This window comes from Numida meleagris, chromosome 9 (genome assembly GCF_002078875.1).
Source record: "Numida meleagris isolate 19003 breed g44 Domestic line chromosome 9, NumMel1.0, whole genome shotgun sequence".
Taxonomy (NCBI): domain Eukaryota; kingdom Metazoa; phylum Chordata; class Aves; order Galliformes; family Numididae; genus Numida; species Numida meleagris.
In genome coordinates this window covers 9,936,999-9,964,086 of record NC_034417.1, presented here as the reverse complement: position 1 = coordinate 9,964,086, position 27,088 = coordinate 9,936,999, and the positions used below count along the sequence as shown (strand labels likewise).

The window sequence follows — 27,088 nt, the reverse complement described above, 5'->3', positions numbered from 1 at the left end:
ATGGAGGAGGCAGCTGGGAGCCTCCGCCGCCCTTATTAGAGCCGCCGCCCAGCCCAGCTGGAGCCATGGACAAAGCCGACAAGGTGCGGGGGGCGGGCTCGGCGCTGGGGAGCCGTAAACAACCGCGGTGGGAGGAGGTGGCGGCGACGCCTCGGCGCCGCGGTGAGGGGGGTAGCGGCGGGCGGGAGGGAGCGGCTGCTGCCCGCTGTCAGGCACGGCCGGTGCCGTTCCTGCGCTGCCCTGCGCGGGCACGGGGCGCAGCCCGCGGCCTGCGGAGACCGGCGGCGGCTGAGGGCGGTGCGGGTCGCGAGGGGAGGGCGGTCCCCGCCCGGCGGAGCCCCCCGGTCGGGCTCGAGGCTGGGAGCGGCTGCGGCGCGGCTCTTTTCCCCTGCTGGGCCTGGGGTTGGGCCCCGGCCTGCGGGAGGTGTGGGGCTGTGCCCTCCTCAGCCTCCGGAGCCCGGGCTGGGTCTGCCCGCGTTAACTCGAGATCTGTGGGGCTCTCCCTTTGGTGTTCGTAAAGGGCCGTGCCCTCTATTTTGGGCCTCTCCCTCGGGTTCCTATAGATAGACTCAGTTTCAAGCCTGTGGAATAATTGCAGTTGTGAGGGGTAGTTTAAGGCTGTGTGGTCACCAGAAGGGACTTCTGCAGGCTCCTTCAGAACTTCGTGGTGTGTGCAACCTGGCACTTGTTGGAGTAATGGAAATACGTCCAAGGCTTTGGCTGAAGTTTTTTGTGCTAGGGCGTTGCTGTCAGAGTGAGACTTGTGGATATAGGGCACTAATTCTAGAAATCACCTTTTGCTTCTTTTTCTGGTAGCAGTGAACTTGCTGTTCTCAAAGTAATTGATTTGTGTTACCCTTAACGCTCCTCAGCTTATCTCTCTGAAAAAGATTATGCTGGAACATAAGTGTCTGTGTGATTGTTTACATACACACAGTGAGATCTTCCATGGTCAGGAGGCAGAGCTGAAAGATCCGTCTGAAGTGAGCGCTGCCCTCCATTGCAGCCTCTCTGTAATTCTAAACTTCATGTTCAGCAGAATGTTTTGGAAATTCTTGCGTGGACTTTAGATGTTCCTATTTTGTCTCTTTGTGCCTTGATATGTCCAAGGATTTCTAGTAGTAGGGTGAGTCAAGTAAATAGCACAAGCTTAGAATAGAGCACTCTGAAGATACATAGCTTTTCATTTTGTGCATGCAGAGGAGTATAGTATGGATCTCACTGTGTCTTCTTAATGATGATCTTTTGCTGTAAAAAAAATAAATAAAAAAAAAATTTACTTATCTGTTGTACTTTTTAAAATTAAAATGTTGTACATTTTTCCCTTCTGGCTCTGCAGTAACTAGGACTGTGGTAGAGTTGTGAAATATTTATTCCTTACTGCTTGAACTCTTTTTTTGCTCCATTACTGTAAGGTTTAGACTCATGTTATGATCAAACCACTCTCTTTCTATTTGTTGGAAATTGTGATTCTCAGTTTTCATGAACTGAAGTGTTAGATCTGTCAGTGTGATTATCTTAACTGCAATATCTCAACTTGAGCTCTCTGAAGCAGGAGCCATCATCTTGTTTATTCTGTATGTAGCCTATCCAGCCCTGTTGGTTTCTCATCCACTAGTAAGGCTTCTAGGGAGGCGAATTAATAGCTGATGAGTTTCTAAAATTCAACTGTCTTATTGCTTTTGTCTCCTAATTATGCAGTAACAACTTAAGAGATCCCTAAATGCTTTAAGTTTGAACCTTTAGTGCAGTGAGATAGATTGCAGTCTCCATTATCAGTGTAACTGTGGTGTAAGATTGCATCAGTTTTTGGGTGCTGTTCCATGATTTCTTCGATTTGGTCTACTTTCAGCACATGTATTGCGTGCCATCTGATAAATGAATATCAAAGCATGATAACAGTTTTCCTAATCCTATTCTTCCCTTTCTCCTGGATTACTCACTCAACCACAATAAAGTAACTGTTCCTGATGATAGGGATAATTACTGTGGAATTAGAACATGAATAGGTAGGAATACCGTGCTATGGTAAAACATAGTATTTCAAGGGTAAAGAAGGATTGCAAATGCTTTCGGTGGGGAATGTATTTCAACAGAGTTCTGTGGTGCTGGATGAGTAAATCCGGATGAGACGTCAGCGACCAAGAACATGTGGGCACCTGTATGAGTAAATAGTGTCACTGCACACTGCTCTTGACACTTGTTACCTTCATTCTGGAGTGACTTTGCTTGCTGTGATGTGCAGTTAGCTTTTAGCAGCTAACAAAGAGGAAAACACTTTAAAAAAAAAAAACTGTTCTAAAAGAAATATTTTATTGTGAACCGAAGCTTCTGTTTAGAAGTAGATGAGTTTCAACGGTTAAGTGTAGGCCTTCTCTATGTGAGAGAAAATGCAGTATGTGACCTTTAGCAGCCTTTCTATTGAAGCTGGTCATGGTAGAGAATCCACTTCTCCTCTGAAGGGTACCGCTGTGTCTTGTTTCTAAGTGGTAGGCATTTGTCTAGCTCTGTGATTAAGGCATCTGGTTCTTTAACGCGGTTGAGAAATTAGGTGAAGTTGCAAAATCCAAGTACCTGTGTTTTGTACTGCTGTTGCTTAAATACTGCCTGGTGTGCTTGCCTCTGCTATTCTCAACCATTCAACAGTTGGCCTGAGAAAGCGCTTGGTTGCTGTGGAAGTCTACCTAGATCTGTGTGCTCTTTATCCTATTTGATTTCCTTCTCTTTCTTACTCATCGTGGATTTCTTGATGGTCAGCAGACTGAAAAAGGTCTGTTTTCCCAGGTCCTAGGTTTTGCATGTTGCTTTCTCTTGAACCTTGAAAGGACAAAAGAATTTGGGTTTTGTTAGGGGATTTGTTTTATTACACAATGTGTTCTCCAGTGCATTTACAATGTTAATGCTGTGATGTATGAAGGTCTTCCGAGCTTTCTGGTCAGAGATGTTTCTCATTGACTGGTTTGTGGTGGTGAGGAAGCAGACAGGTGAATGGTTTGCACTGACACCTTCAGTGTGCAGACTACAAGGTACTCATACTCCTACTTCACGTTGATAGTGTGAATTTAGAAGTTGATGTTTACAGCACTTGACAGTGCACATGATAAGTGAAGAGGATCCTATTCATAGCTTTTTATCTTTTGGACAAGCTTTGTGGCTGTAAATACTGTGTTTTAGTTTTTCCCCCTCTTTTCCTAGAATATTCTAACTTTGAACGGTACAAAAGCTAACTTGTCATGCTGTGCCATTAAAATATTAATACTTAATTATTTGTATCTGAAGAGGGTATTTTCTTTTGTGAAAGGAAAGAGAATTCTGTAAGGGAAAAGGGGAAGACCAATTTAACAGTGTATTTGCTTTAAGTGTTGGATCGAAATGACTATGTTTAAATAAGGTTGGATGGAATGGTGTGCGTTGCTAGATGGCCTGCTGCTGGTGTTTCCAGCCGGACTGCATATTTACCATTCCTGAAGCATCTGCCACTTAGAAGCAGCTAATTATAGAAACAATGACTTCCATATTTGTGAAGTTTATCTAAAATAGATGAAATGTCACCTGTTGTACTCCTATTGGATTTTGAAATGTGAAATTAAGAAACAGGATTTTTTAAAAGAAGTTACTTGAGCTGTGCTTTTTATCTTGTTTGTGATGAGACTTCTTGTTTCCAGACTTTGTGGCAGTAAAACAGCTGATTTCATTCTAGCCCTCTGAAATGCAGCATCTGTGTCTATTTTCTCACACTGTAAATGGTAAGATAGATACCCGAGTGTTCTGCTCTAAGAGAGCGAGCTGACAGTGCTCCCATTTAATGCGGAGTGCTGAATGGCATTAAACTACAATGAACAAAAACTTTCCTAAGATTAAACATACAGTGCTATAACTATAGGACAAAGTTTACCAGTCTGTTCCTGCTTGTGTCATCCTCTGTCTTTGCAGCTGTTGATGACTACAGTAGCTTTTATATAGGAAACAAAGGATCTCTTCAATATATACGCTGTCTTGAAAGAGTTGTAATTGTTGGACCGAAATATGTAATGAGACAGTGCAAAGCATTTTGCAAATTAAAGCTAGGGGTGTCTACAAAAGAGACTTCTGTGCGAGTCCTGGTTTCATGTGAAGGAGTGTGTTTCTGTTGATAGGCAAGTGGCTGAAAATCTGAGGATTCTAAATATAAATTTAAGTCATGCTAAAACAAGTTTGGTTATCAAAGGTCAATTTCAATAAAGCTTTTTTCAACGTCATGATGTGGAAGGTTGAATAAACATGAGAAAGATGCATGCCAGGGTAAAATTAGGTCTTGCAATGTTTGCCTTTGGATTGCCTGATCAGAACATACTTTTTTATATTAACTGCATAGGGCCCAGCCCTGTATTTGCTGATGTCAGTGGCCAAGTGCTAATTTTTAGTGGCTGCAGGGGAAATGGCCGGGGAGCAATCACAGCATTAAATAGTATCACAAGTGTTCTGTTGTAAAGATGACTAAAAGCCTGTTAGTGTTTGGTGCCTTTCTTGTCGATACCTTTTGTTTGCTCGTGGCTGTAGATTAGTCCTGCAATGTTCAGTTCCTCTGCACTTGTCACTCTGTGCAGTGTGACTGCTGTCTTCGAGGAATTGCTGTACTACGTATCTCCATGCTCTTTGGCTTGTCTGCTTAGAATTTGCCTCCGAAACAAAATGCCACTTAAAAGATAAGACCCCTTTTTTATTCTGTGCTTGCAGGATTTTTGAAGCACTTTTATTAAAGCTAAGGTTTCGGTTGCTATATTGCTGATATATGTACATATAGTCTGCAGAATAAATGCAAAATTTAAAAAACAGATGTTTGCCCTGAAGTCGTCTTGCTGCTGCAAATACTTTAGAAATGTTAATACAATTACTAAGTCTATGCACACAGATTGTGCAAGAAAAGGGTTAGTAGTTTAATACATGGAAGAGACTTCTGGGCTGTTTGGATTACTTACAATAACAAACTGTAACAGGTCTGTAGGCGAAAAAAGGTACTGACTTTCAAATGCACCCTCACCTGTTTATGATTACAGGATATTCTTTATCTTACTTCTTTCTAGAAGATAAATACTTTATAAGCTGTACAAAAAAAATGTTATTAAACCTATCAACCAATTGCTCTGTCACAGCAATAGTTAATCATTACCTGTGTAAGAGAGATGGCAACAAGGAAGGAAATGTTAAAGTTATCCTGCTGGTGCCCCTTCTGGGTTTTATGAAACTAGCAAAATAACTTATGAAAAACCCAAACTTTTTTTTTTGGAGGGAACCTGAAGAGAGAATCCTATCTTTACTAGAAAGATATAAAGAAATCAAAAACTTCTTATCGAAAGTAGTTGGATGAATAACTAAGGTAACTTTGCAGAAGCAGTTTGGATAATGTATTGTCTTGAAAATATTACAGCTAGAATAACCAAGAATTCTGCAATCTCAGCATAATGTGAAGTCTCTAATCAAAACTATGGGTACCTTAACAGGTAGGGTTTATCTTTGCCACTTGGCAAGAAATGCCTTTGCTGTGGCAGCCTTACTGATGGAGTCATTCAGCTCCTGTTGCTAATCACTTATCAGGTATTGTTAAAAGTAAAATGTGGAAGGCTACTCCCTTGTGAGTTTAATAATGATGATACCATATGCTATCACTAAGATCACTGTACTAACAGAGCTCTGTAAGTGAATCGTTATTAACACTAGTTGTTTTTCTTGTATTTCCACACCAGTCTGCCAGAAAATGTAGGGAAAGAGCAGACTGGAAAGCCCCTTAAAATAGAGAATCTTGTACCACCTGCATCACAAATATCAGATGTTTTGACTGTTCTCCTAGTCAGTACTCCAGTGGTTTATAGTTACTGTTCTGGCCAAAGTTCAGTCACCGTGTTGCTGGAAGGCACTGAGCAGCGGGTGAGGTGTAGCTGTCTGACAGCTTTCAGTGCTTTGTAGGAATTCTGTATTTCTACAGAGCTCATCCTGCTTATGCTTTTGAATCTGCTATGGATGAGACAGCCTTAGCATGTTGCTTTACCATTTATGCTGCCTGGTTTTGTAGGCCAGCCCACAATTGAATCTATTCTGCAAACAGTTCTCCTGGGTGATCTTTAGATGTCATGGAGAAAATCTCTTCATCTTCAGAGTGTTGGTATTTTGGTCATTTATAACACGATCAGTGTTGGAAAGCAGTTAATTTTTTCTCTATTATATATATAGTATAATACTAATTTTTTTCTCTATTATATATATATATATATGTAATGTGACATTATGTTGAAGCAGATGACTTGGGATTTTGCAGGTGGGTATGTGAGTCACTGTGGAGCTCGGTGATAAGCCCAAGGCCAAGGCTCCAAGAAGGAGCTGTGGGTAGAGCAGGGCACTTCTGCACCTAGGAGTTACTTCCTGGCCCAGCAGAGAAGTGGATTGATGGATACAGGAATTAGCTAATGGTGAAATTTGAGCTAAAACTACATAAAATCTCACAGAAGAACTATAAGTGGGCAGATTTGACAATGAAAGGATAAAATGAACAGGCAGATGCTTTTTAATATGCATTTAATACCTGCAGGAAAAGGTTGGTTCCATTTCTGGAAGCCATTAGTTTGGCTCTTCTAGACTGTCTTTGCAATTATGTTGCATTGGGTGTCATATGGAGCTTAATAGAATTCGGTGAGCAAAATTCTTGTCTTTACTCTTGAAATTAGCAGGGAATTCAAATATCACATGTTACAATCAAGTTTTATATATGCATATGTAGAAAATATTCCAATATAATAAAAATACTGCACCAAGCACTGGAAGTTTTGATGACTTAAGAGTATGCATAATACTTACGTGAAACTTCGGAGCTTTTACTGTCTGAACTTCTTTCCTCTTCTCTTTGTGACAACCAAGTAATTAAGTAACTGCTGGTCTTCAGCTCATTTGCTTGGTGAATTACAGCGCAACACAGGATCTTAGTCATTTTGTTAATTGTGATTTTCTACCTTTTGCTGATTAATTAAACTTTCTTCTATTTAAGTGTCTTGACCTCAGTGTTGCTCAAACAAATGCTTAAGCTAGGAGTCGTTCCTGTTCAGTCTGATATGTTAAAAATGCCTATTCATCAAGGAAAAAAAAAAGCTTTCTTACTCACATAGGACGGCTGTAGTTTCAAAATGCTTTTAGACTTTCCCCTTCCAGCTTCTCCTTGCTTCCTCACCCCATGCTCATGAAGGAAGTGTGTGATTTGCACGTGTGTTTTATTTCAAAAATAAACTTGGGAGGCTTTTAAAATAAGCTGTTACACTGAGATTCTGAGCAGTAGCAGAAATGTCTTTAGATGGACTGTGGGATTGACAAGGCAAAGATGTGAACTGAGAATCACATGGTAGACGCGACTACTTGTCAGTATGTTTTCAGAGCTGTTATTTACCTGATTTTTGAGGATAGTGACAAGGGTGTAAGATTGTTCATTGCACATCAAACCTTCAGGGTCCACCTCTTTCAAAACAAGAGCATGTCCTCCTACAGATTGTGTGTGGCGTTTGGAATAGTTTCCTAGGCAAATGAAACACCTGGGGAGTCTTTGCATGCTTTAGAAAGAAATGACTTCGTAACTAGTGTGAGACAAAGGTATTGAAGCTGAAATGTTTGAACAATTAGATCACTTCTGGCTAAACGTAACTTCTGTTGGAATATGGAATTTCAGGGTATGGTGGATCTGCATCTCAGAGTAGGGCTTCTTTAGCCTTCTGAATGGAGCATTTGTCATTGCTGAAGTATAGGATCCAGCTAATCTATTACCAGACCAAAGCTGTGGGTCAAAAAGCCATACAAACTGCTGAGGATGCCGTGGGGTTGGGGGTGATCTTTTCCTTTGAGAGCACAGTTTTGAACTTATTTCTAAGCAGTCCTTAATTCTCTCATCATGACAAAATGTAATCATATTCTTAATGCTTTAAAATATGTTAGAATTGTGCAGATGGTGTATCACAGAAGAAAACCCCACACGCGTTCCATCTATTTTAGCAGTAAACCTATGGTGGCTAAAAAATCTGTTCTATAATTGCCTGGGAACACGGTCAGTTTGGTAGTGCACACCAGGCATTACTACATCTTCCATATGTTGAATTCAATTATGCAAGCCTACACAACTGTGCTCCGCCTACAGTGCAAGTCTCTTTCTTTCTGTGTTCAGACTAGCATTTCCTCTGCAGGATCAGAACTTCAGTTCCTTTTAAATTAATTGGTGTTTGTACAGCACTTTGTAAAGGTTAATATAAATGCTAGATGTTGATCTGTATTACAGCCTGTGTTGACTGGAAGGATCTAACAACCACTTACCAGCTGTTCTCCACCCCTTTCAGTTGACTGCAGAAGGCTTGTAGCCTTGTCACCCTTTTGCCTGCTGTTTGTGATGATTGCCACACAACTTTATGAATCTTTAAGTTTTCCTAAATGGTTTAATTCTGTATTTAATTACAACGCTTCATTCTTCTCTTTCCTCAGAATGTCAAGCTGTCAGCTGAAGTAGAACCATTTATTCCTCAAAAGAAGGGTCCAGAAACACTAATGATCCCAATGGCGCTTCCTAGTGACAGTGGAGGAATTAACGGCGTGGAACCAACTCCTATCCCCAGCTACCTGATCACTTGCTATCCGTTTGTACAGGAAAATCAATCCAATAGGTAATACATATGGTTGTGGTCTTAGTGGAAAAAAACCTGTGCAAATGAGTTTGAAATTTTGTTTAATTTAAGCCAGTGACAACTGCTTGTATATTCATTGTTTGCTGCATTTAATCTCCCTTCCATTCATTAGCGAGGATGAAATGTTTTTCACTTATTTGCTTCCTTTTGATTTCCTCAGTTCATATTCCTTGCTTGCTACAGAGGTTTGATACAAATCTTTCCTCTGCTGCCTTCCAAGGCAGTCAGGAATTTTGTGTTTGAACCTCTGCTTCTGAAGCAAGGCTCCAGGTGTGCAACTTGTATCCTGCCGTGAGGAAACACCTGACACTGTTGCACTCAGTGCAGCTGTATCCAGTTTCCGGAATAACTGGTTATAATACATTGAGTTTAGGATATCATCACTCTAGCCCAAATGTTTTTGATCAAATACACAATTATAAGTTCTTTGTTTTGTACCCATTATGAAAATACACATGTATTTGTTAGTTGTTGTTGATAAATTTACTCAATGTTTGCTTAGGATAGCACTCTATAGTACTGCTGCATTTGTATAGGTAAAAACAAAAATAATCCTTTAGCAACTGCCTACCAGAGATCTGTAGAACTATCCTGACTCTTTACTTTTCATTTTATTTGTGTAATATTTGGGTATTTCCTATGTAGATGGTCTCCTGTTTTTTTAAGGTGTGATGAGGGAGACAATAATTGTGCTTATAGCTTCCAGGGGGGTGGGCTTGTGGTATGCTGGATCTCAAATAAACACAGGAAGAAATCCCCACACTTCATTTCACTAGTAGGCTTCTCAAATAGAAGCTGGCTTTCACATGTGTTTCTCAAGGCTTGCATTTTTATAGCATTTTGAGTGAGGGTGTATTGACTGCTTACTCTTAATATTCCTGAATAAGCTAACAAATGTGTCACTGTTCTCTCTCTGCTGGCTTACCTGTGTAAGCTTTTCTCTAAAGTTGCATATTCTCTGAGATGCTGAAAAAATTGAATTTGTGGTGGGTTCAAAGAATTTCTCAAGGGAAGTGCCCACCTCTCATTTCTAAATTTAATATCAGGAATTAAACAAGTTTGCACATGCCAAGATAAACAAAACTATTTCTGTATTTTTATTCTTTAATGTAATTGAGTCTTTGAGATTTAAGTTCTGTTACTAACGACTAATGGTCTGTAAAATGGTTTTGTCTTTTTCTATGGGAGTGGTGGTTTTCTGATATTCTGAATTTTCTTGACAAGGAAAAACGTACTGAGAAATCTTTTTTCCTTCCTTTTGAATTTTTACAGACAGTTTCCATTGTATAACAATGACATCAGATGGCAGCAACCTAACCCGAATCCTGCAGGACCGTACCTTGCTTATCCTATAATACCTGCGCAACCACCTGTTTCTACAGAATACACGTACTATCAGCTGATGCCAGCTCCCTGTGCTCAGGTCATGGGTTTCTATCATCCTTTCCCTCCCCCCTATTCAGCACCCTTTCAAACAGCAAATGCTGTAAATACAGTTACTACAGAATGCACGGAGCGTCCCAACCCTTCAGGCCAGGTCTTTCCATTATCCACTCAGCGGAGCAGAAGCAGTAACAGAGGACCAATCATACAAAAAGTAAGTATGGCACTGTCCTTTTTTTTAATGGGAGAAGTAAAACTGAAAACAAAAGTATTTGCACAGAAACATGCTTCTCATTTGAGCAAGAGCAGGTATGGAGGTATATCAGTGGAGGAAAAGATGGGCAGAAAAGGTGTTAGCTGGAGAGTTGTGTAACTGTATAGAGCAGAGATTTTGGGGTTAAAATACATGGTGAGCTTAAAATCTGTAAGTGTAATATGGGAAATTCCCACTGTCTCTGCTAGTCTGGTCTGAGCTGAATTACTTCCTGAGAGAAGAAAAATATATTCATGCTTTTGCCTTTTGATACGATGTGGAAGTAGCAAAAATTTCATGCAGAAAATGTTATGAAAAGGTTAATAGATCCAGTATAAGAGACTGTTACAAGTACTTCATGAATATTCCCCTTAATCTTGTCTTCAAATATGTGGCTTCTTTAGTAGGGACCATTAGAATTTCAGTTTGTTCTAGTTTATGTCTATGAAGTCAAATAGTATGGCTTATGTGTGTGCTTGGCTAATCTTTTAAAACAGCAACAGCAGTTACAGATGCACATAAAAAATAAACGTCCTCCAGTGAAAAATGTAGCCACGCAAAAGGAGACAAATTCGTCAGGTCCTGAGAACAGATCAAAGATTGTTTTGTTGGTTGATGCATCACAGCAAACAGGTAATTCCGTGTTTGCTTGGTTTGTTTTTAGGGGGGTGGAGGAACTTTATTTTGGTTACAGTCTTTCTGAAACACATCTATCTCCTTTTATGAGGTAGCTTCTGAGAGAGATCTTTGCAGATCAAGAAGATAATGAAGAAAGGGTGCTGGTGTTTGCAGAAACCTTTTCAGTCTGTCAGAGTACAACATTGCAGTGATGTGATGTTCTTGCAGAGATGTTGCTATTCAAAAATACCTTTATCTTGTTGAGGGAGTTGGATCTAGACACCTTTTGGTTTTTTTTAAGTGTTGCCATTAATTTTAAAGGGAACTTTTTGTCATGTGCAAGGGCTGTGGTTTTTTCCCTTTGTTTTTTTTATCATGTTGGCTTTTTGTGTCTTATTAGTTAATAACTTGTTGAATCTGTCTTGCAGACTTTCCTTCAGATATAGCCAATAAGTCACTTTCTGAGAGTGCCTCCACGATGCTGTGGAAGTCAAAAGGCAGGCGCAGAAGAGCTTCTCATCCTGCTGCAGAGTCATCTAGTGAACAGGGAGCGAGTGAAGCAGACATCGACAGTGATAGTGGCTATTGTAGTCCTAAGCATGGCAATAACCAGGCTGCAGCTGTGACTTCAAGAAATGCAGATTCTTGTGCAATGAATGTATGTAAACATAACTGAGTGACTTAAATGCGTTTGTATCCTGCAGACTAAAAAGGAAAGAAAAGTACTGAAACGATTTTGTTTTTTTTTCTTTTCAGGTTGTTGAGCCATCAATAAATACAAGTAAGCATTTCTGTAGTGAGGCGTGTTGTATTTTATTAGGCTACTTCTGTATTTTTGCTTTGTCTTGCTGGGAATGGTCTGCTTCTAGGATTCTGCTGTAACACATCAGTACTTCTGAAGATCTGTCTTTTCTGTGATAACCACCACCCCCATCAATATCCCCTTGTTGATTTGTTGAATGGAAGTGTATAAGTAGCTATTACTAATAATGTATCAAAAACGCTCTTCAGAGGAGGGAAAAAAAAAATCCAGGGCTTGCAGTGGAAGCATTCACACAAGGCTATGCCTCTGTTGTATTTTGTTTTTGTACCTCCTTACTCTGGACTTCAGTTTGTGGTAGTTGCATTGTTCTTCACTGAGAGGTAAATAACTCTTATTTCTCTATTTGAAAAGCACTTACACTTTAAGGACATGAACAGATGTTGTGATCAGTTCAGTAGCAGTGGATAATGCTAGTGGCTGTTATTTATGACTGGACTGAAAGTGCTGTGAATGTGCATGTGGTATTTCCTTTATCTGACTGCTTGCTGATTAATGAGCTTTTGACAATTTGAATATCTGTCACGTGACTCTTCCATAAAAGTGATTCAGGTAACTTCTGTAAACAGCTACAGAAGCAAATGTTGTCAGAAGTCTAGAATTTCTCAGAGAACTTTTATTTGTATGAAATTTGAGTTCCTAGCTCAGGTTCCATGCATGTCACTGTGATGTACTCTGTCATACCAATTCACTTTTTATAGCTGGCACTTTCCTTTCAGCTGGTGTAAGCTGGACTAATGTAAATTCCCAGGCAACGCAAAAAAAGCCTTGGATTGAAAAAACTCAGACGTTTTCTAGAGGTGGAAGACAAGCTGAGCAAAGAAATAGTTCACAGGTATGTTGTTAATGGTTCTAAATTTAAGTATTTCTTGTAATATGAAAATAAGTAATTTTACAGTAGACTAGATATTATCTGTAGAATGCTTTTCTCTATCTAAAATAGAGACAGCTTGTTAAGTATAATTCCATATAGACTGTGCCTTCTTTGTTGCTAATTAACAGATATGAATGTCTTACATGCATACACGCATCTTGAAAAGCTGAAGTTGCATAATACCAACCATGTTCATTATTTTGTAGTCTGGTTTCAGATGCAGAGGCCACAGCACATCTTCAGAAAGGAGACAGAATTTGCAGAAACGACATGAAAAACCTCTAACTACAAGTCAGTCGAGTAGAGCAGAGCAGAGTCCTGAGCCTCTGTATTTTGAGGTAGTGTTTTATGAAAACGGTTAATACATCAGTGAGATAAATGTAAAATAAGTGATTTTATTAAAAGGGAGAAGCTGCAAAACTTCCTTTTGGCCTGCAGATAAAAACTGCTGTTCTGTGATTGTTTTCCTCTCTAAGTATAGCAGAATTTATTTAGAGGTAATAAATAATTTCTTTAAAGAAAAAGGGTATGCAGATATGAACAACAATTTTAACTTTTTCTGTCATTTTCTATCTGTATCAGCCTCAGGCCCTTCTAGTTTATGTGGATCTTCAGGATTAGATTAAATTTGCTCTTGTCCTTTCAGTTATTTCCATTGATACTTTTCACGTGACTTTTTGTTCTATGCTCTTACTCTTATTTTCTCATTGTTTAGGATGAAGATGAGTTTCCAGAACTAAGTAGTGACAATGGCAACAGCAAAAGTAGTAACATCCAACAGAAGATTTCACCCAAAGTAGTAAGTAGTCCTTCTAAAACAAAAGCAAATTGTTTTTGAGAAGTTGTTTTGAAACTATAAATATTGCAAGAGATTCATTTAAAAAGATACAAATTTATGTAATGTCTAAATTGTGATGTTCTTAAGATATTTGCATTACTGGTTTTAGATCTTTATAAAATATGAATTAAATGGAGCATAGAACCCATCTTAAAAAGACTGCTGGCTTCCTGTCTGTTAATGAGATTGTTAATGAGAGACTGTACAATGTGTATGATGAACACATCTCCATTTCATTGATAGTTTCTCATGAGTTTTGTGCTTTTCTGAAGTTGTATGCTGAATCTTGAGTGAATAGTACATACAAAAGGATTCCTGAAATTGATTTTGAGGATGGTCTGGCTTTATTTGTATAGATTACATCCTAGTTATTCTTTGACTCAAAGGACTTGCATTCAGACCGATGCTTTGATGTGGAATTGTTAAATCTGCAATTACATAGTTTCAGTTTTCTGAAATAATTAGCTTGTTTAGGTTATTCTGAAAGGAAAATAAGCTAAACATCTGCATTGAGGCTGTAGAAATAAGTGTTGTGGATATGCTCTTTTATATGTGATCTACTTAAATCTTTTGTTGCAGAACTCTGTAAACTACTTAACCTATTTGGCTGCTGTCCATGAAAAGCAAGTCCTGCATGAAATGTTTTGAGTGTGGGGGGGAAATCGCCCTCATTTAGCAGTCAGACTGGAAAGCACCCTGAAGATAACTGAAAAAAATAGTATTTCTCCTATCAAAAATAAATACCTAAAATTTATTAGTTCCCTTAGCTTACTTGGGTCATCTAGATGTACTTAATTATTGGATCAACTTACTGCTGACTAAGATAATGACTCATTTGGCTTCTAGTATGTTACTCTTTCTGTGGTCTTCAAGAGAAAGGTCTTTAGTTGTGTTGTATATGCTGTTTAACGTTCTAGTTAGATGACTTACCGGAGAATTCTCCAATCAATATAGTCCAGACTCCAATTCCCATTACAACTTCTGTACCAAAGCGTGCAAAAAGTCAGAAGAAGAAGGCCTTGGCAGCAGCACTTGCAACAGCTCAGGAGTATTCAGAGATAAGCATGGAACAGAAAAAACTCCAGGTGTGTAGCTTTCTGCCCTTCTCCTCCCTATGCAGATGATAGGGGTATCTTTTAGCAGCTGTCCCCTTTGTATTCTGTAAAAGCAAGAATCTCTTTCAAAGAGAATTTTGCAGGTGCTGTTTATTTATCAGTATGTGATGTTCAACCCACAGGAGGCTTTATCAAAAGCTGCTGGAAAGAAGAGCAAAACTCCTGTTCAGTTAGATCTGGGGGACATGTTAGCAGCTCTTGAAAAGCAGCAGCAAGCCATGAAAGCTCGTCAGATCACCAACACCAGACCTCTTTCATACACAGGTATTTCTATCACTAAATGCATTTTGTGACAATGTAAGTTTGAAATGTGATTGTTCTCTTAAGTATGCTTTTTCTGTCAATACTTTAACACAAATAGCTTTTTTTAGTGCTTGCTGCTGAGCACATAACTGACATTTTCATAGTCATCTGTTACAACCTCTGAATCTCATTCCTGAGCAGTAATATGTATCCTGGACTCCATTGTTTTGCACAGTTACCATGTGTGTTGCTTCATTTACCTGCTTTGAGTTTCATCTGTGTTCCAACTTTAATTAAAAAGTTGGTAAAGCTATGTCAAACAAAGCTCAGCAAAGAACAGTTGACATTTCCATTTGAGACTATATTTATTTTATTCTGTGAGAAACAGAAGATGCTTAATTACATGCTGCGCTCTCATCTGTTTTACCCTTCAGCTAACTAAGTTTCTGACAGCAAAAGAAAAACCCACTGTTTGGATAAATAGTTGCAATTTATTTTACTGCTGTGTTGTTACATGTAGTCATTTGAGAGATCCATTATCAGTGTTATAAAGTAGTTATTTTCCTGGAATCCATAACTTCCAAAAACATGAGGCTAAATTAAAGAAAGCTCGAAACCATCTGGAAGTGACAATATCAGATGATGTAATTTTCCTGTCATTATGAACTGCTGTTTTCCAAGGAAGGAAAATGTACTTTAAGAATTCATCAGTGGAAATTCTGAAAGCAATGTTGAAAGAAAGCTGACATGTCTTCTAGTGAAACTAACATCCTTCTCTATTTAGTTGGCAGTGCTGCTCCCTTTCATACCAAAGAGTCTGCCAACAGAAAGTCTTTAACAAAAGGACAGCCATCGATGGGTTGCCTTAATCCTTTGGATTCAACCGCTCCAAAAGTGAAAAGAGGAAAAGAGAGAGAGATTTCAAAACTGAAACGCCCTACAGCCCTTAAAAAGGTAAGTGATCAGCCATAGTGTGTTCTGATTTGAATTTGTACTTGAAAATAATAGTTCTTACTTTTCTTACTCGAGAACTAGGGACCATAAGTGTAGGGTAAGGAATCACAAACTTCTGTCTCTGGTTCTTGTTACACTGATTCCCTGTCCTAGGCATGTAATGTACATAACTTTTCTACCCCTGGAGCTAATTGAGGGCATGCAGACATATCAATAGGGGGTTTCAGGGAGTTTTTTTTAACTATAAGCATTATAGCATATGGAAACACTTGCATAGTTTCCAGTTGCTGAATCCTACTTTGTAGTGCAGTGTAGTATGCAGAGCTAAATTTCCCTACCCTTTTTTAGCAGTGAATATATAACTTGAAGCAAAACACGTTTTTTGAGTGAATGTAGAACTAATTGTTGTTCTGTGTACATGTGCATGCAACGTAGGTGCATGCAGGGAGAATAAAGTATATGCTGAAATTAAAAGGTTAAAAAAAAATAGCCTGAAAATGAACGGCCATAAGAAAAAAATTAAAGAATAGGAAACTAAAAAGCTACTTGCTGTGCTACAGATCTTTATCAAGACTATCTTATGAGCAGTTAGAATCTGATAAAGCTGTATTATGTACAAAGGTTGGCTGTGGCTAAGTTGCTGATGGTTTTTGTTTTTTTCCTTCTCTGACAATCTTTTTCTTCGTCTCCTCTCTGCACTTAGCTGTGAACTACAAACTCAAGTAAATCACAGATACCTGTCCAGAAATGTTTTCACAAGTCTGTTGCTAAGGCCTTTATCTTATTAGTCATAAGCATCGTAGATATACTGCTGTTGCTATCTTTGCACTTCTTTTTATGTAAAATAGAGGATTCTATCTGTTACTGGGGTGCTTCTTAAAGACATTTCTTATTCTTGCATAAGAAGTCTCTACAAAAATGGGAATGAAGAATTCTTAGTATCATATACCCAGAAAGAAGCTGTAGAAGTACTTAATGTTTAAAACTGTTGAAAGCATTGCTTATGTGGAAGTATGAGAGTATACAGTCTATAAAATGCTAGAATCAAGTACTGTCTGTGATCCATGAGGAAACTTAAATGATTTCATGTTTACTTATCCTGGTATGAGTAGGAAAGTTTGAAACACACAGATTATTTTGTGCTTTGGTCAGTCAAATGGCCATGTTTCTTTAAAGATCATCACTTTTAGATGTTGCTGGTTTATTTCCTAGATCATTTTGAAAGAGAGAGAAGAGAAAAAAGGCCGATTATCAGTAGATCATAGCCTTTTGGGATCTGATGAACAGAAAGAAGTTCATATAAGCTTGCCTACTGATCAGTCTCAGGAGCTGGCCTCTCAAGAAGGTGAGTCTCTCTCTTCCTTCTCCTCCTGCCTCCTTCCCCCTGCACCATGACTAACCTACTTAATGTTCTCTTTTTACGCAACGCAGTCTATTGGTGTTACCCCTTTTTTTCCTAGCATTATGAAATACTAGACACTAGATATTTATTCCTGAAATGTCTTGTCTCTTCCTCAGCTGTGGAAAACTCAGTGCAGTATATGTTCTAGTTACACAACCTCCATACAATCCTTACTCATTTCTCTAGAGTAGATATTTGAAGCCTGTCAGATTCACTAACATTTTTGATAAATGGATGGAAAGTTATCTTTTTCTAGCCATGCCACGTTGATTGCAGTGTCAAAGTTCTTTTTTCCAAACTAAAAGTTATCCAAATGCAGAGGTTAAAAATTATAGGTTTCAAATGTACTGAAAACACTTACCAATTAACTGCGGTATCTGGAGTGTCAGTTTGCAGCAATAGTTGTAAGCAGCTGGAACGCTCCAAAGAATTTTCCATGTTGTTGAGGTGAGGGCCTTTTTGGTGATGGAAGGGAGGGTATCTACCAAGACTCCAGATGCACTGCTTCAGAACTGGAGCTGAGTGTCTGATACGTACTTATTTTACTTTGCTCTATTTCAATTATTCTTCCAGGGAAGAATACTGTTTGGTGTTTTCAGAGTATAATTTGGCGAAAGTGAGAGAGATGCATGGGAATTGTAATATTGTTTCTTCTACATGAAAATGTCTTTATTCTTCATAATATTTCAAAATTGTCTTTCAGAAACGGGGCTAAGTATGCCTAGTGATACTTCACTTTCACCAGCAAGTCAGAATTCACCATACTGCATGACCCCGGTGTCCCAAGGCTCACCTGCTAGTTCTGGAATAGGTAGTCCAATGGCATCTTCTGCAATAACCAAAATTCACAGCAAGAGATTCAGAGAGTAAGAGCTCTGCATTATTGAATTCAAGTTTTGCACTTCAGGTCCCCTTCATTTTTAAACGTGGATAGACTTAGTGAATAAACAAACTAGTCTTTAATTCAAGCTTTTGCAAGTATTTTTGTACTACTTCGTCTTCCTGTAAGATGGATAGCTACATGCATATTTTAGTATGTGTAAATGTATACATGCTTACACACACAAATGTGTGGATGTATATTGTGTATATATACACACTTCGGATTTTCTTTGCTGGAACAAAAACTAGATGAAAGTAATCTTGAGAAATTTTTAAAGGGGGGCTAGGTATGCTTTGTGCGTGGAAAAGTGGAGAAATACTTACAAATATTGAAAATACTGTAATATTTACTCTTCCTACATCACTTACTACTTTTGTATTAATTTTTAAGATCATTAAATTAAGGAAAAGAATAATTGTTTGTGGCACTTCCAGGGGTATTTCTGTGCACTGTTAAATAATCCTTTTGCTCAATGTTTTAAAGAACTATTTTTCAAGATGTTTCTTAAACTTTGCTTATGCAGTCTGATTTTATTTTTCAGTCTCCTTTTAAAGAAGCTATTTAAAGTTATTTTTCTTCAAATATCTTTAAGTAATACAATTTTTCTTTAGTAAGACTCAATAGAAACTGAGTATGTGCTATGCTAATATTTGATGCCTTTTGAATTGACAGATACTGTAACCAAGTTCTGAGTAAAGAAATAGATGAATGTGTGACTCTGTTATTGCAAGAGCTTGTCAGCTTCCAGGAACGAATTTATCAAAAAGATCCCATGAGAGCTAAAGCAAGGAGGAGACTTGTGATGGGATTGCGTGAGGTTACTAAGCATATGAAGCTGAACAAGATCAAGTGTGTAATTATATCTCCCAACTGTGAAAAAATCCAGTCAAAAGGTATAAATTATAAAAGTGATTTTATAAGTGATGCCCTTAACTTCATTTTATTTGTGGTTTTCCTGTGCACTGTGTAGCACTGATTAGCAAGGCTAGTACTACTTTTCAGTTGCTGTGCCATGATATAACACTTTAGAATCAATCATGTAATTGCCAGTCTATATTGATTTCATTCTCTTAGTCTTCTGTTCTGGAAGAAGCTTCTCCATGAGGAGTAAAATAGCTGAAGATGAACAGATAATGAACAGACTTTAATTTTATTCCAGTGTGTGTCTGTGGTATACCTGAAGTCCTGAGCTCTGGGTCCTCTTAAGGATAATTACTTAAGAGGAATGTGTATTGCTCAAGAGGAAATATTTTAGCCAACCAACACATTGTTTTTGCCCCTAGCAGAAATACAAATAGAAGCTTTCTGAGATATCAAAAGAGCAAGCTCTGTTCAGCAGGAGAGCTGTGAGAACTCATCTTAATGTGTGTGCAGGACTAATAGAGAATACAGAATATCACTAAACAGAATCACCTCGTGTGCTCACAGGCTACACTCAGATTACAGCTTGTTATCCTGTAGTATGTAATAGTTTATGGTAGTGTTTCTATAGTGTCTAATTTCAGTTAAAGTTGGGATACAGAATGTGTCACCATACTGTGACTTTTGACTAGACATTTATTAATTTCTTTCTTCAAGGTGGATTGGATGAAGCTCTGTATAATGTAATAGCCATGGCACGGGAACAAGAAATTCCATTTGTCTTTGCTCTTGGACGTAAAGCTCTTGGTCGTTGTGTGAACAAGCTGGTTCCTGTTAGTGTAGTGGGTATCTTTAACTACTCAGGAGCTGAGGTGAGTAATTCACGTAGGATATGGCTGGAGTGAACAGCTATGCTCCTTATGGTTAAGAATTATTTTAGCATAGAGAGAAACACATCAAACACATTTGATAATGGCCGTGACCCGATCTCTCTTAAATCCTGTTATTTGAAATTCAGCTTTTTTTCCTCATATCTGGAAGGCCGATTTATTTTTGCCTGTGACACCAGTGTAGCTTTCCTATAGACTTAAAAGACCATGTGAAATTCTCTGGAAGTCTTAAGATTGTAAGGAAAGCAGTATTTTTTTCAAGTAAGCGTATCTTAAAACCTTGTAAACGGGGATTGGTGTTTATATTTAATGCAGAGCTAGTTGTTGGTTGGAGTAAAGGTGTTTGGTATTAGTAGGCTTACGGTTTGTTATGTGGTATACCGTTGATTAAAAGTAGAAACTTGATTAATTCAAAAAAGGGGAAAAAAGTAAACAAGAAACCACCTTGTCTTCATACTTAGGATTTATTTAATAAGCTGGTATCACTGACTGAAGAGGCCAGGAAAGCGTACAGAGATATGGTTGCTGCAATGGAACAGGAACAGGCAGAAGAAGCCCTGAAGAATGTCAAGAAGGCACCGCATCATATGGGTCATTCTCGTAATCCCTCTGCAGCAAGCGCTATCTCATTCTGTAGTGTTATTTCTGAACCCATATCTGAAGTGAATGAAAAAGAATATGGTAAGTGTTCAAAAAAATTACTTCTGTAACCAGAAGCTGGAGATTTCCAAATGCTACTTAATAGAAAACGTAGCTAAAAATGCAGCATTTCTTCATTAGTAGTCTATAGCTGTCCGGGATAATACTTAAATTGATTCATTTCATAAGTCACTTTTCCTGAACAATACATAAAATAATAATTTTAAGTTGCACTCTTTGCAAGTGTTACAGTTACCTAACTTGCATTGGTGGAGGTGGATTCTCCAGTTTTACTGAACTTGTTGCATAGGGAAGTCTAGTAGTAAGACTGTACCAAAGAGATAATTGATCTTCTAGTTAATGTTTTTATAGAAAATGTAGAATAATATTAAAAATGATTGCCTCCAATTGCTGTTTAAATAATTCCAGGATGTTTGGGAGAAATACTTCTATACCAAAATTAATCTGTTTCGTACACAAATTTCTTTTGAAACTTGTAGAAACAAACTGGAGAAATATGGTAGAAACATCAGATGGGTTAGAAACCTCTGAAAATGAGAGAGAATCCTCATCCAAGACTGCAGCACCAGAAAAAGCTGGCAATGGTCAAATTGCAAAATCTACCCTGAGTAGACAGCCGTCACTGGCTGCAACCAGCACTACCTCAGCAACAAATCATGGAAAAGCCACACTGGGTGAGAAGGAAGAGGTGAAACCAGATGACAACCTGGAATGGGCCTCACAGCAGAGTACAGAGACAGGATCGCTGGATGGCAGCTGCAGAGATATTCTGAATTCCTCCATGATCAGTACCACCAGTACTCTTGTACCAGGAATGCTAGAAGAGGAGGATGAGGAAGATGAGGAAGATGATGAGGATTATGCCCACGAACCAATTTCTGTAGAGGTTCAGCTTAACAGCCGAATTGAATCTTGGGTTTCGGAGACCCAGAGAACTATGGAGACTCTCCAGCTTGGGAAGACCCTTAGTGGTGCCGAAGAAGACAATGCAGAACAAAGTGAGGAGGAAGAAATAGAGACTTCTGAGCAGGTCGATGCAGCTGTTGATAGTGAGGAATGGACAAATGATAAGCATGCAAGTAACATTCAACATAAGCCCACCATCTGCGGTTCTTTGAATAAGGAGCACACAGATTCCCTCTACATGCCGTAAAAATCAGCAGGAACTCAGGAACTTTTTAGAAATTGTATTAAAACTAACTGTTGTAAAAGTTGCAGCCAATATTCCGTATGCTTCATCTCAACATTTTGCACTGTTAAACATTTAATGCGTATTTAATTCACAGTATTTTTGTAGCTGTCTGTTACTTGTTTGATTTAAAAATGAGCGTAGATTTTAATCAATTTCTATTTCCCAGAATAGAAACAGTGTGGAAAATCTTTTGGTAAGTAATCATTTGATTTCTTGTAAAAGGAAACTTCTTACAACTGACCAATTTTAAGCAGAGTTCTTTTATGTGACCATTTAGCTCATTCTCAAGGAGATAACATGCATTTTAAGACTGACAAGTTACCAGTGCTGCTCACTGGTGTTATGCCAGGCGTGTCAGTGTATTTGGCTGTGATTTTTTTTCTAGTTCTGTCTAGAAATAGAAGCAAGATTTAGGTGATTGTTTTCAGGAAAAAAAAAAGCTGGAAAAAACCCATTTGTAGTCTTACGAAAAGTAAATGAGGAAATCTGTACGTGGTTCTTACGCTGAGATAAATGCAACTTCTTTGTTGGCCTTGGTGAAAGCATCATTAAAAAGCTGCTGATAGATGAAATGATTACGATAAGCTATCCCAACTTTTGATTTCAGAAGAACTTTAAGCTAGAGGGATACAACTACTGTATTTATTATTTTATTTACAAATTGGAAATACTGCAGAAAAACAGGAAAGGAAAAGAGAAAATAACCCATGCTCTCCACAGTTGCTGTCTGCCAAACCACACAGTGGATCACTAACCATAATCCTTATCCAGGGCTTTCCGTGAACTGATGACTTCCTTTTTCTCGTGTCACTTACCTCAGGAATGCTGTTTTTGCATATTATAATCTATGTAACATTGCAAAAAGGAAGAATAATTCTTTAACAGTGAGTGCAAATGATGCCGTGGCTCAATTTATTGATAAGTTCATCGGCATGCTTTGATCCTGGCCACCTTCTTGTTGAATTAGGGATGGATCTTAACAGTTTGTACTCTAAGCGTGGCCTCTTTTTGTCTGTTCTCAGTTGTAGCAGCCTTAGGAGTTGACCTCTAGAGTAGAAAAGGAAGTAGTTACACCAGGAAAGGGGGAAGTGCTCTGCAGTCTGGGGAGGTGTTTCAGTGGCTCTGAGGTAAAAGGAACAAGCACCCCCCCACCTTGAGCCACACATTTGTAGAGAATTTTCAGTGAAATCTGTTAACTGGTGATGACTTCATTTCAGATTGGAGTACGTTCAAACCTTGCATGCTAGGAGCCTGTTTTCCGTCTTTGTCTTAAATTGGCAAGAGATGTACTGAAACTGCCAGCAGCAGGAGCTTCACTACAAGAGTAGCCAAAGAGTAACTTGCATGAATACACTTTAATTCCACTTCATTTTTCTTTATCACTTATATTAAAATGCATTAAAAAAAATCTCTGGGTTGGCTGAAAGAAAAACACAAAAGTAGTTGGCTTAGTTGGGTGTTCAGTCCACACTTGTTAACATGGGACCAGCGCTTATAGTACAAGTAGTGCTGGCATCTTGAGTTGCACTGGGAAAATAAGACTCTGGGTTTAGAAATGGTCTACCCCTGGGTTTTTGAATGCTAATGAGAATAATGGAGTCTGCGTTATGTAAATAAAGCTTTGATAGATACTGGCATAGCAAATGCTATGTACATAAGCAGTGTAGAGAGCTGCTTGGACAACTGGCTGTTCTGTCGTGTTCTTAGTTCCTCCATGTAATCTTCCTAGATACTAGAACAGGCATTTTGTAGGAAAACAAAGACTGAGGATTGACGCCTCCTGAATGTTAAACTTCTCACTCTCTGTATGGCAGACTTCTGTCTGTATGTTTGCAAAGAGTTCGTGCTTTAGGAAATGATAGGTGTTTGAACTGCTGACAAGCAAAACTTGCCCTTGGATGTGTAAGCAGGACTCAGTGTCAGCTGAGATCAGTGCATACACTGAGGGCAGAGCAGAACATCCGAAGGAAAAAAAAAGTTTGTATCTTTTTGCTTTTTCAGTGCCAGTGATTCAAATGACTTTTGATCTTGAAGTATTAGCATCAAATGCATCTTTTTGTATGTCTTTTTGAACTTGGACTGTCATTTTAAGATTTTTGACATTTATATGTATAAAAAACCTTGTAATATTCAGCCCACTACTTAACTGCAATTTTGCTACAGATTTAATAGTTCTTGAAGGTGATATAGCACTTCTAATATCTCTCAGTTTGCCAGCAAATAAGGAACTAGTCTCTTTAAATGTGGCAGATCACTCTTGGAGGAGCAAATGGAAAGTGTAAAGGAAACTGGTTCTAGTGCTTCCTTCTTGATAAGCCGGGAATGAGCAATAACAGGGAATGAAACCCCAGTTCCTGTGGGAGTGATCATTTGCATCTAAGTTTAGCGGAGTTCCTTACCACTTGAAGCACTTGTGAAGAGTATCTCACTGTGGTAACTTTGATTTTTATTATCACCAGAATGGGAAACAAACAAAAAAAAGCATAAAAATGTTTTACAATACCATGACTTTTTTTTAAGTAGGTGAATTTCTATTTGGTATGCAAGTATGCAGTTCGTCATACAGGTTGTTATGGTTCCCAAGAGAAGGTGTTTCTGTAGTTATAGGTGTATAGATATTTTTGTTGTGAAAACGATAATTCAGAAAATGAGTCTACTTTTCTTAAGACATTCTTTATAGAGATGATTTCACCACTTAATTTATCTGGTAAAATCAAAACCAATGTATCTGTGGTAGGGGTAGGGATCTTTAAAGCTGATAGCGATGGCGATGTATGCAACCTATTTATATAAATACTTCAAGTATCTCTTGAAATAAAATGTGGATTGCAAATATGTGAAAGGGAAAAATACTGAAGAACTTTTGTCCTTAGTTGGGCCAAGTAAAAATGACAAAGGTTCGGGACCCGATCCTGTCAGCGCACGCTTCAGAGCACTGCTGCCACTGGCTGAAGTCTGACTTATTGTTCTGCTCAGGCTGCGTGCGGCTATTTGTGAAGTTGGAGCTGCACAGTGACTGAGGGTATTGACCTGTGTTTTATAATTATAGAAAATGTTCAATGATGCACTTGTTGGTATTCTTATGGTAAAGGTAAGAGGTGTCTTCATGCTCATTTGGGTGGGAGGGAGCTTACACAGTGTGACTCTGTCCGGTTCTTTAACACGAGCTTACATTTAATAACGTTACCTTCAACACATCTGTAAGAAGTATTATTGTTTGAGAAGCTGCTGTTTGCTGAAACTGTCACTAAGTGTTTTCTGTGAAGTTGTGCCAACTAGTGGAGCCACTGAATCGGTTTCAGTGTTAGCCGTGTCAAAGCGAGACGTGGCGCCGTGTTGATGAAACAAAAACCAGCAGAAGCGAGCCATAAAAACGCGTGACGCGGGGCTCTGCCCCACCCTGCCTCGTGGAAGGAAACCTAAGAATGTTCAGCCCCAACTTCCACTCCGGTGAATGGTAACAGTGAAAGCAGAAACCCAGCTGGCACAGCCCACCTTCTCAATGTTCATAAATAGCTCATATATTTTACTTTTAAATAGTCTAATTAGGAAAGCTGTTTAATCTTTAATGTCTTAAAAGATTTATGGTAATACTTAGGTTAAAGCAGTAGAAAAATTATGAAATACAATATGAAGGGGTTTGTTCCATTTCTTTTTTTGCTGTATGAAGGATAATTGTTCTGTCTACCGTACTTTTTGGAGTAATAACAGCTTTTTTGCACTATGTAAATACTAGTGGGGATTCTTCCATAACTAATAAAAATGATTGTAGAAACTGATGGCTTTGGGTGCTGTGTTGGTTTGCAGCTAGGTTCTCCTGCGGTGAGGTTTGGAGCACCCAGCTTCTGTGGGGTGTGGGGCAGCAGGGGCTTTCCCCCAGGGCAGTGCTCAGTTCCCCTTGTCACACACAGCATCCTGAGCCCTAACCAGAGTCGTGTCACACAGGAGAACCTACCAACCTGCAGAGAGCAGCAGGCTGAAATACGTCCAGAGTATTGTGTTGAAAAGTAAAATGTTACTAAGAGGAGTAACCACAGTCATCCCCTCAAATGAGGGTTTCTTGCATTCTGAGAATTGGAGTCACCTTCCTTTGCTGCTGTACCCGTGTGCTGGATTACCTTGGCAAGCAGCAGGGCCTTGGAGCACCTTGCCCCCTGTTCTCCAGTGACTCACTCGCTCTGCTCACGCTTCCGCTACCACCAGTGTCATTGGCTGGTTTTGCAACTCCTACGGGTGAGAGTATTTGTAGCAATTCAAAAAGGACACAGCTTCATCCTGTAATTTTGAGTTTTCTATTTATGTGCCTTCGCCTCCTCTTTCAGTTCTGCTTTTGCAGTTGTCCCCTCTTGAAAGGGCTGCTGTGACAAACCTTAGATAGCAAGCAATGCTGCTCTCAGAATCACTCCTCCAACCCGAGTTCTGCATGCATCTTCTCAACCTGAGACAAGTTCTGGAAACCTGTGTAACTTGCGCTACGGAATTAGCAAAATTAATCGCCATCAAGCCCTACAGACATTTCTCTCCCTGTCCCCATTTAAGAAACATTCAGCAGCTTCCATTGAGGGTCATGTTTAATGACACCATAGTGGGGGCTGCACTTTGCACTGCTGTGCATAAAGCAGAACAACTGCTGGAAAGAAATTTGCTTATTGCAGTGATGCACTGAAGCCCTTAGGAGGGAGCGTGCTTGCAGAGCAATGTGAGGTCTCGTATACCGGATTTGCACTGATGGGTCTTCATAGTGCTGGGTGAAAAGACCCAACCCCAACCATGCTGTGTGCAGCCACCATTGCTCTTCACAGCATGGGGATGGATCGGGGCACAGAGGCAGCTGTGCTGCCCATGGTTAGCAGTGCCAGCTCCGTTGTGGTTCTTTCAGTTGAAGCTGGGAGGTCGCTGCCCCTTCACCACCCACGAGGGCACTTGGAGGTGGTGAGCTGAAGCTGTGGGTGACAAGAACTGGGCTGAGCTCGTGGAGCAGTGCTGCTGATGGCGGAGGGATGAAGCACCTTAACAGGAAAAGGCAATAATGCTGTCTCTGTGCCGCGGCTTCCCTTCAGATTGACTATGGCAGCGCAGTGCACAGCCCGGGGGCTCTGTGTTAGAGGCAGTGCGGGGGGGCCCAGTGGTGCTGCTGTGTTTGTTCCTTTCAAATGTGTGCCACAGCATTGCCCTCTGGAAAAACGCTTCTATGCTACGTGACAGGAGCTGATGTTCCCTGCATGCTGGCACATGGATACTGAGCCCCCTGATGCTATGAAAGTGTGATCGTTTCCAGCGTCCTTTTGAGCTGGTTGTAGTTCTGTGCTGCTGAAACCTGTTCATGGGGAGGGCAATTCTGCAGGGATGGAGCTTGAGGCTATTTTGGGCTCAGCTGAGCTTTGCCTTTGCTTCCCTCCTGCTGCAGGTCTGGAGCCA

The 27,088-nt window shown here is 39.4% G+C and overlaps 1 protein-coding gene across 1 annotated transcript; it reads left to right on the top strand.

Annotated features, from left to right (window-relative positions):
• Positions 66 to 25,449, top strand: SECISBP2L (SECIS binding protein 2 like). Its single transcript, XM_021407937.1, has 18 exons — positions 66 to 83; positions 8,485 to 8,663; positions 9,957 to 10,281; positions 10,818 to 10,953; positions 11,367 to 11,596; positions 11,695 to 11,719; positions 12,478 to 12,593; positions 12,839 to 12,970; positions 13,348 to 13,431; positions 14,388 to 14,555; positions 14,708 to 14,849; positions 15,613 to 15,782; positions 16,995 to 17,127; positions 17,888 to 18,050; positions 18,740 to 18,960; positions 19,646 to 19,800; positions 20,280 to 20,499; positions 20,958 to 25,449. Exons 1-18 carry the CDS (start codon positions 66 to 68, stop codon positions 21,629 to 21,631), a joined length of 3,291 nt encoding a protein of 1,096 aa, XP_021263612.1. The 3' UTR covers positions 21,632 to 25,449.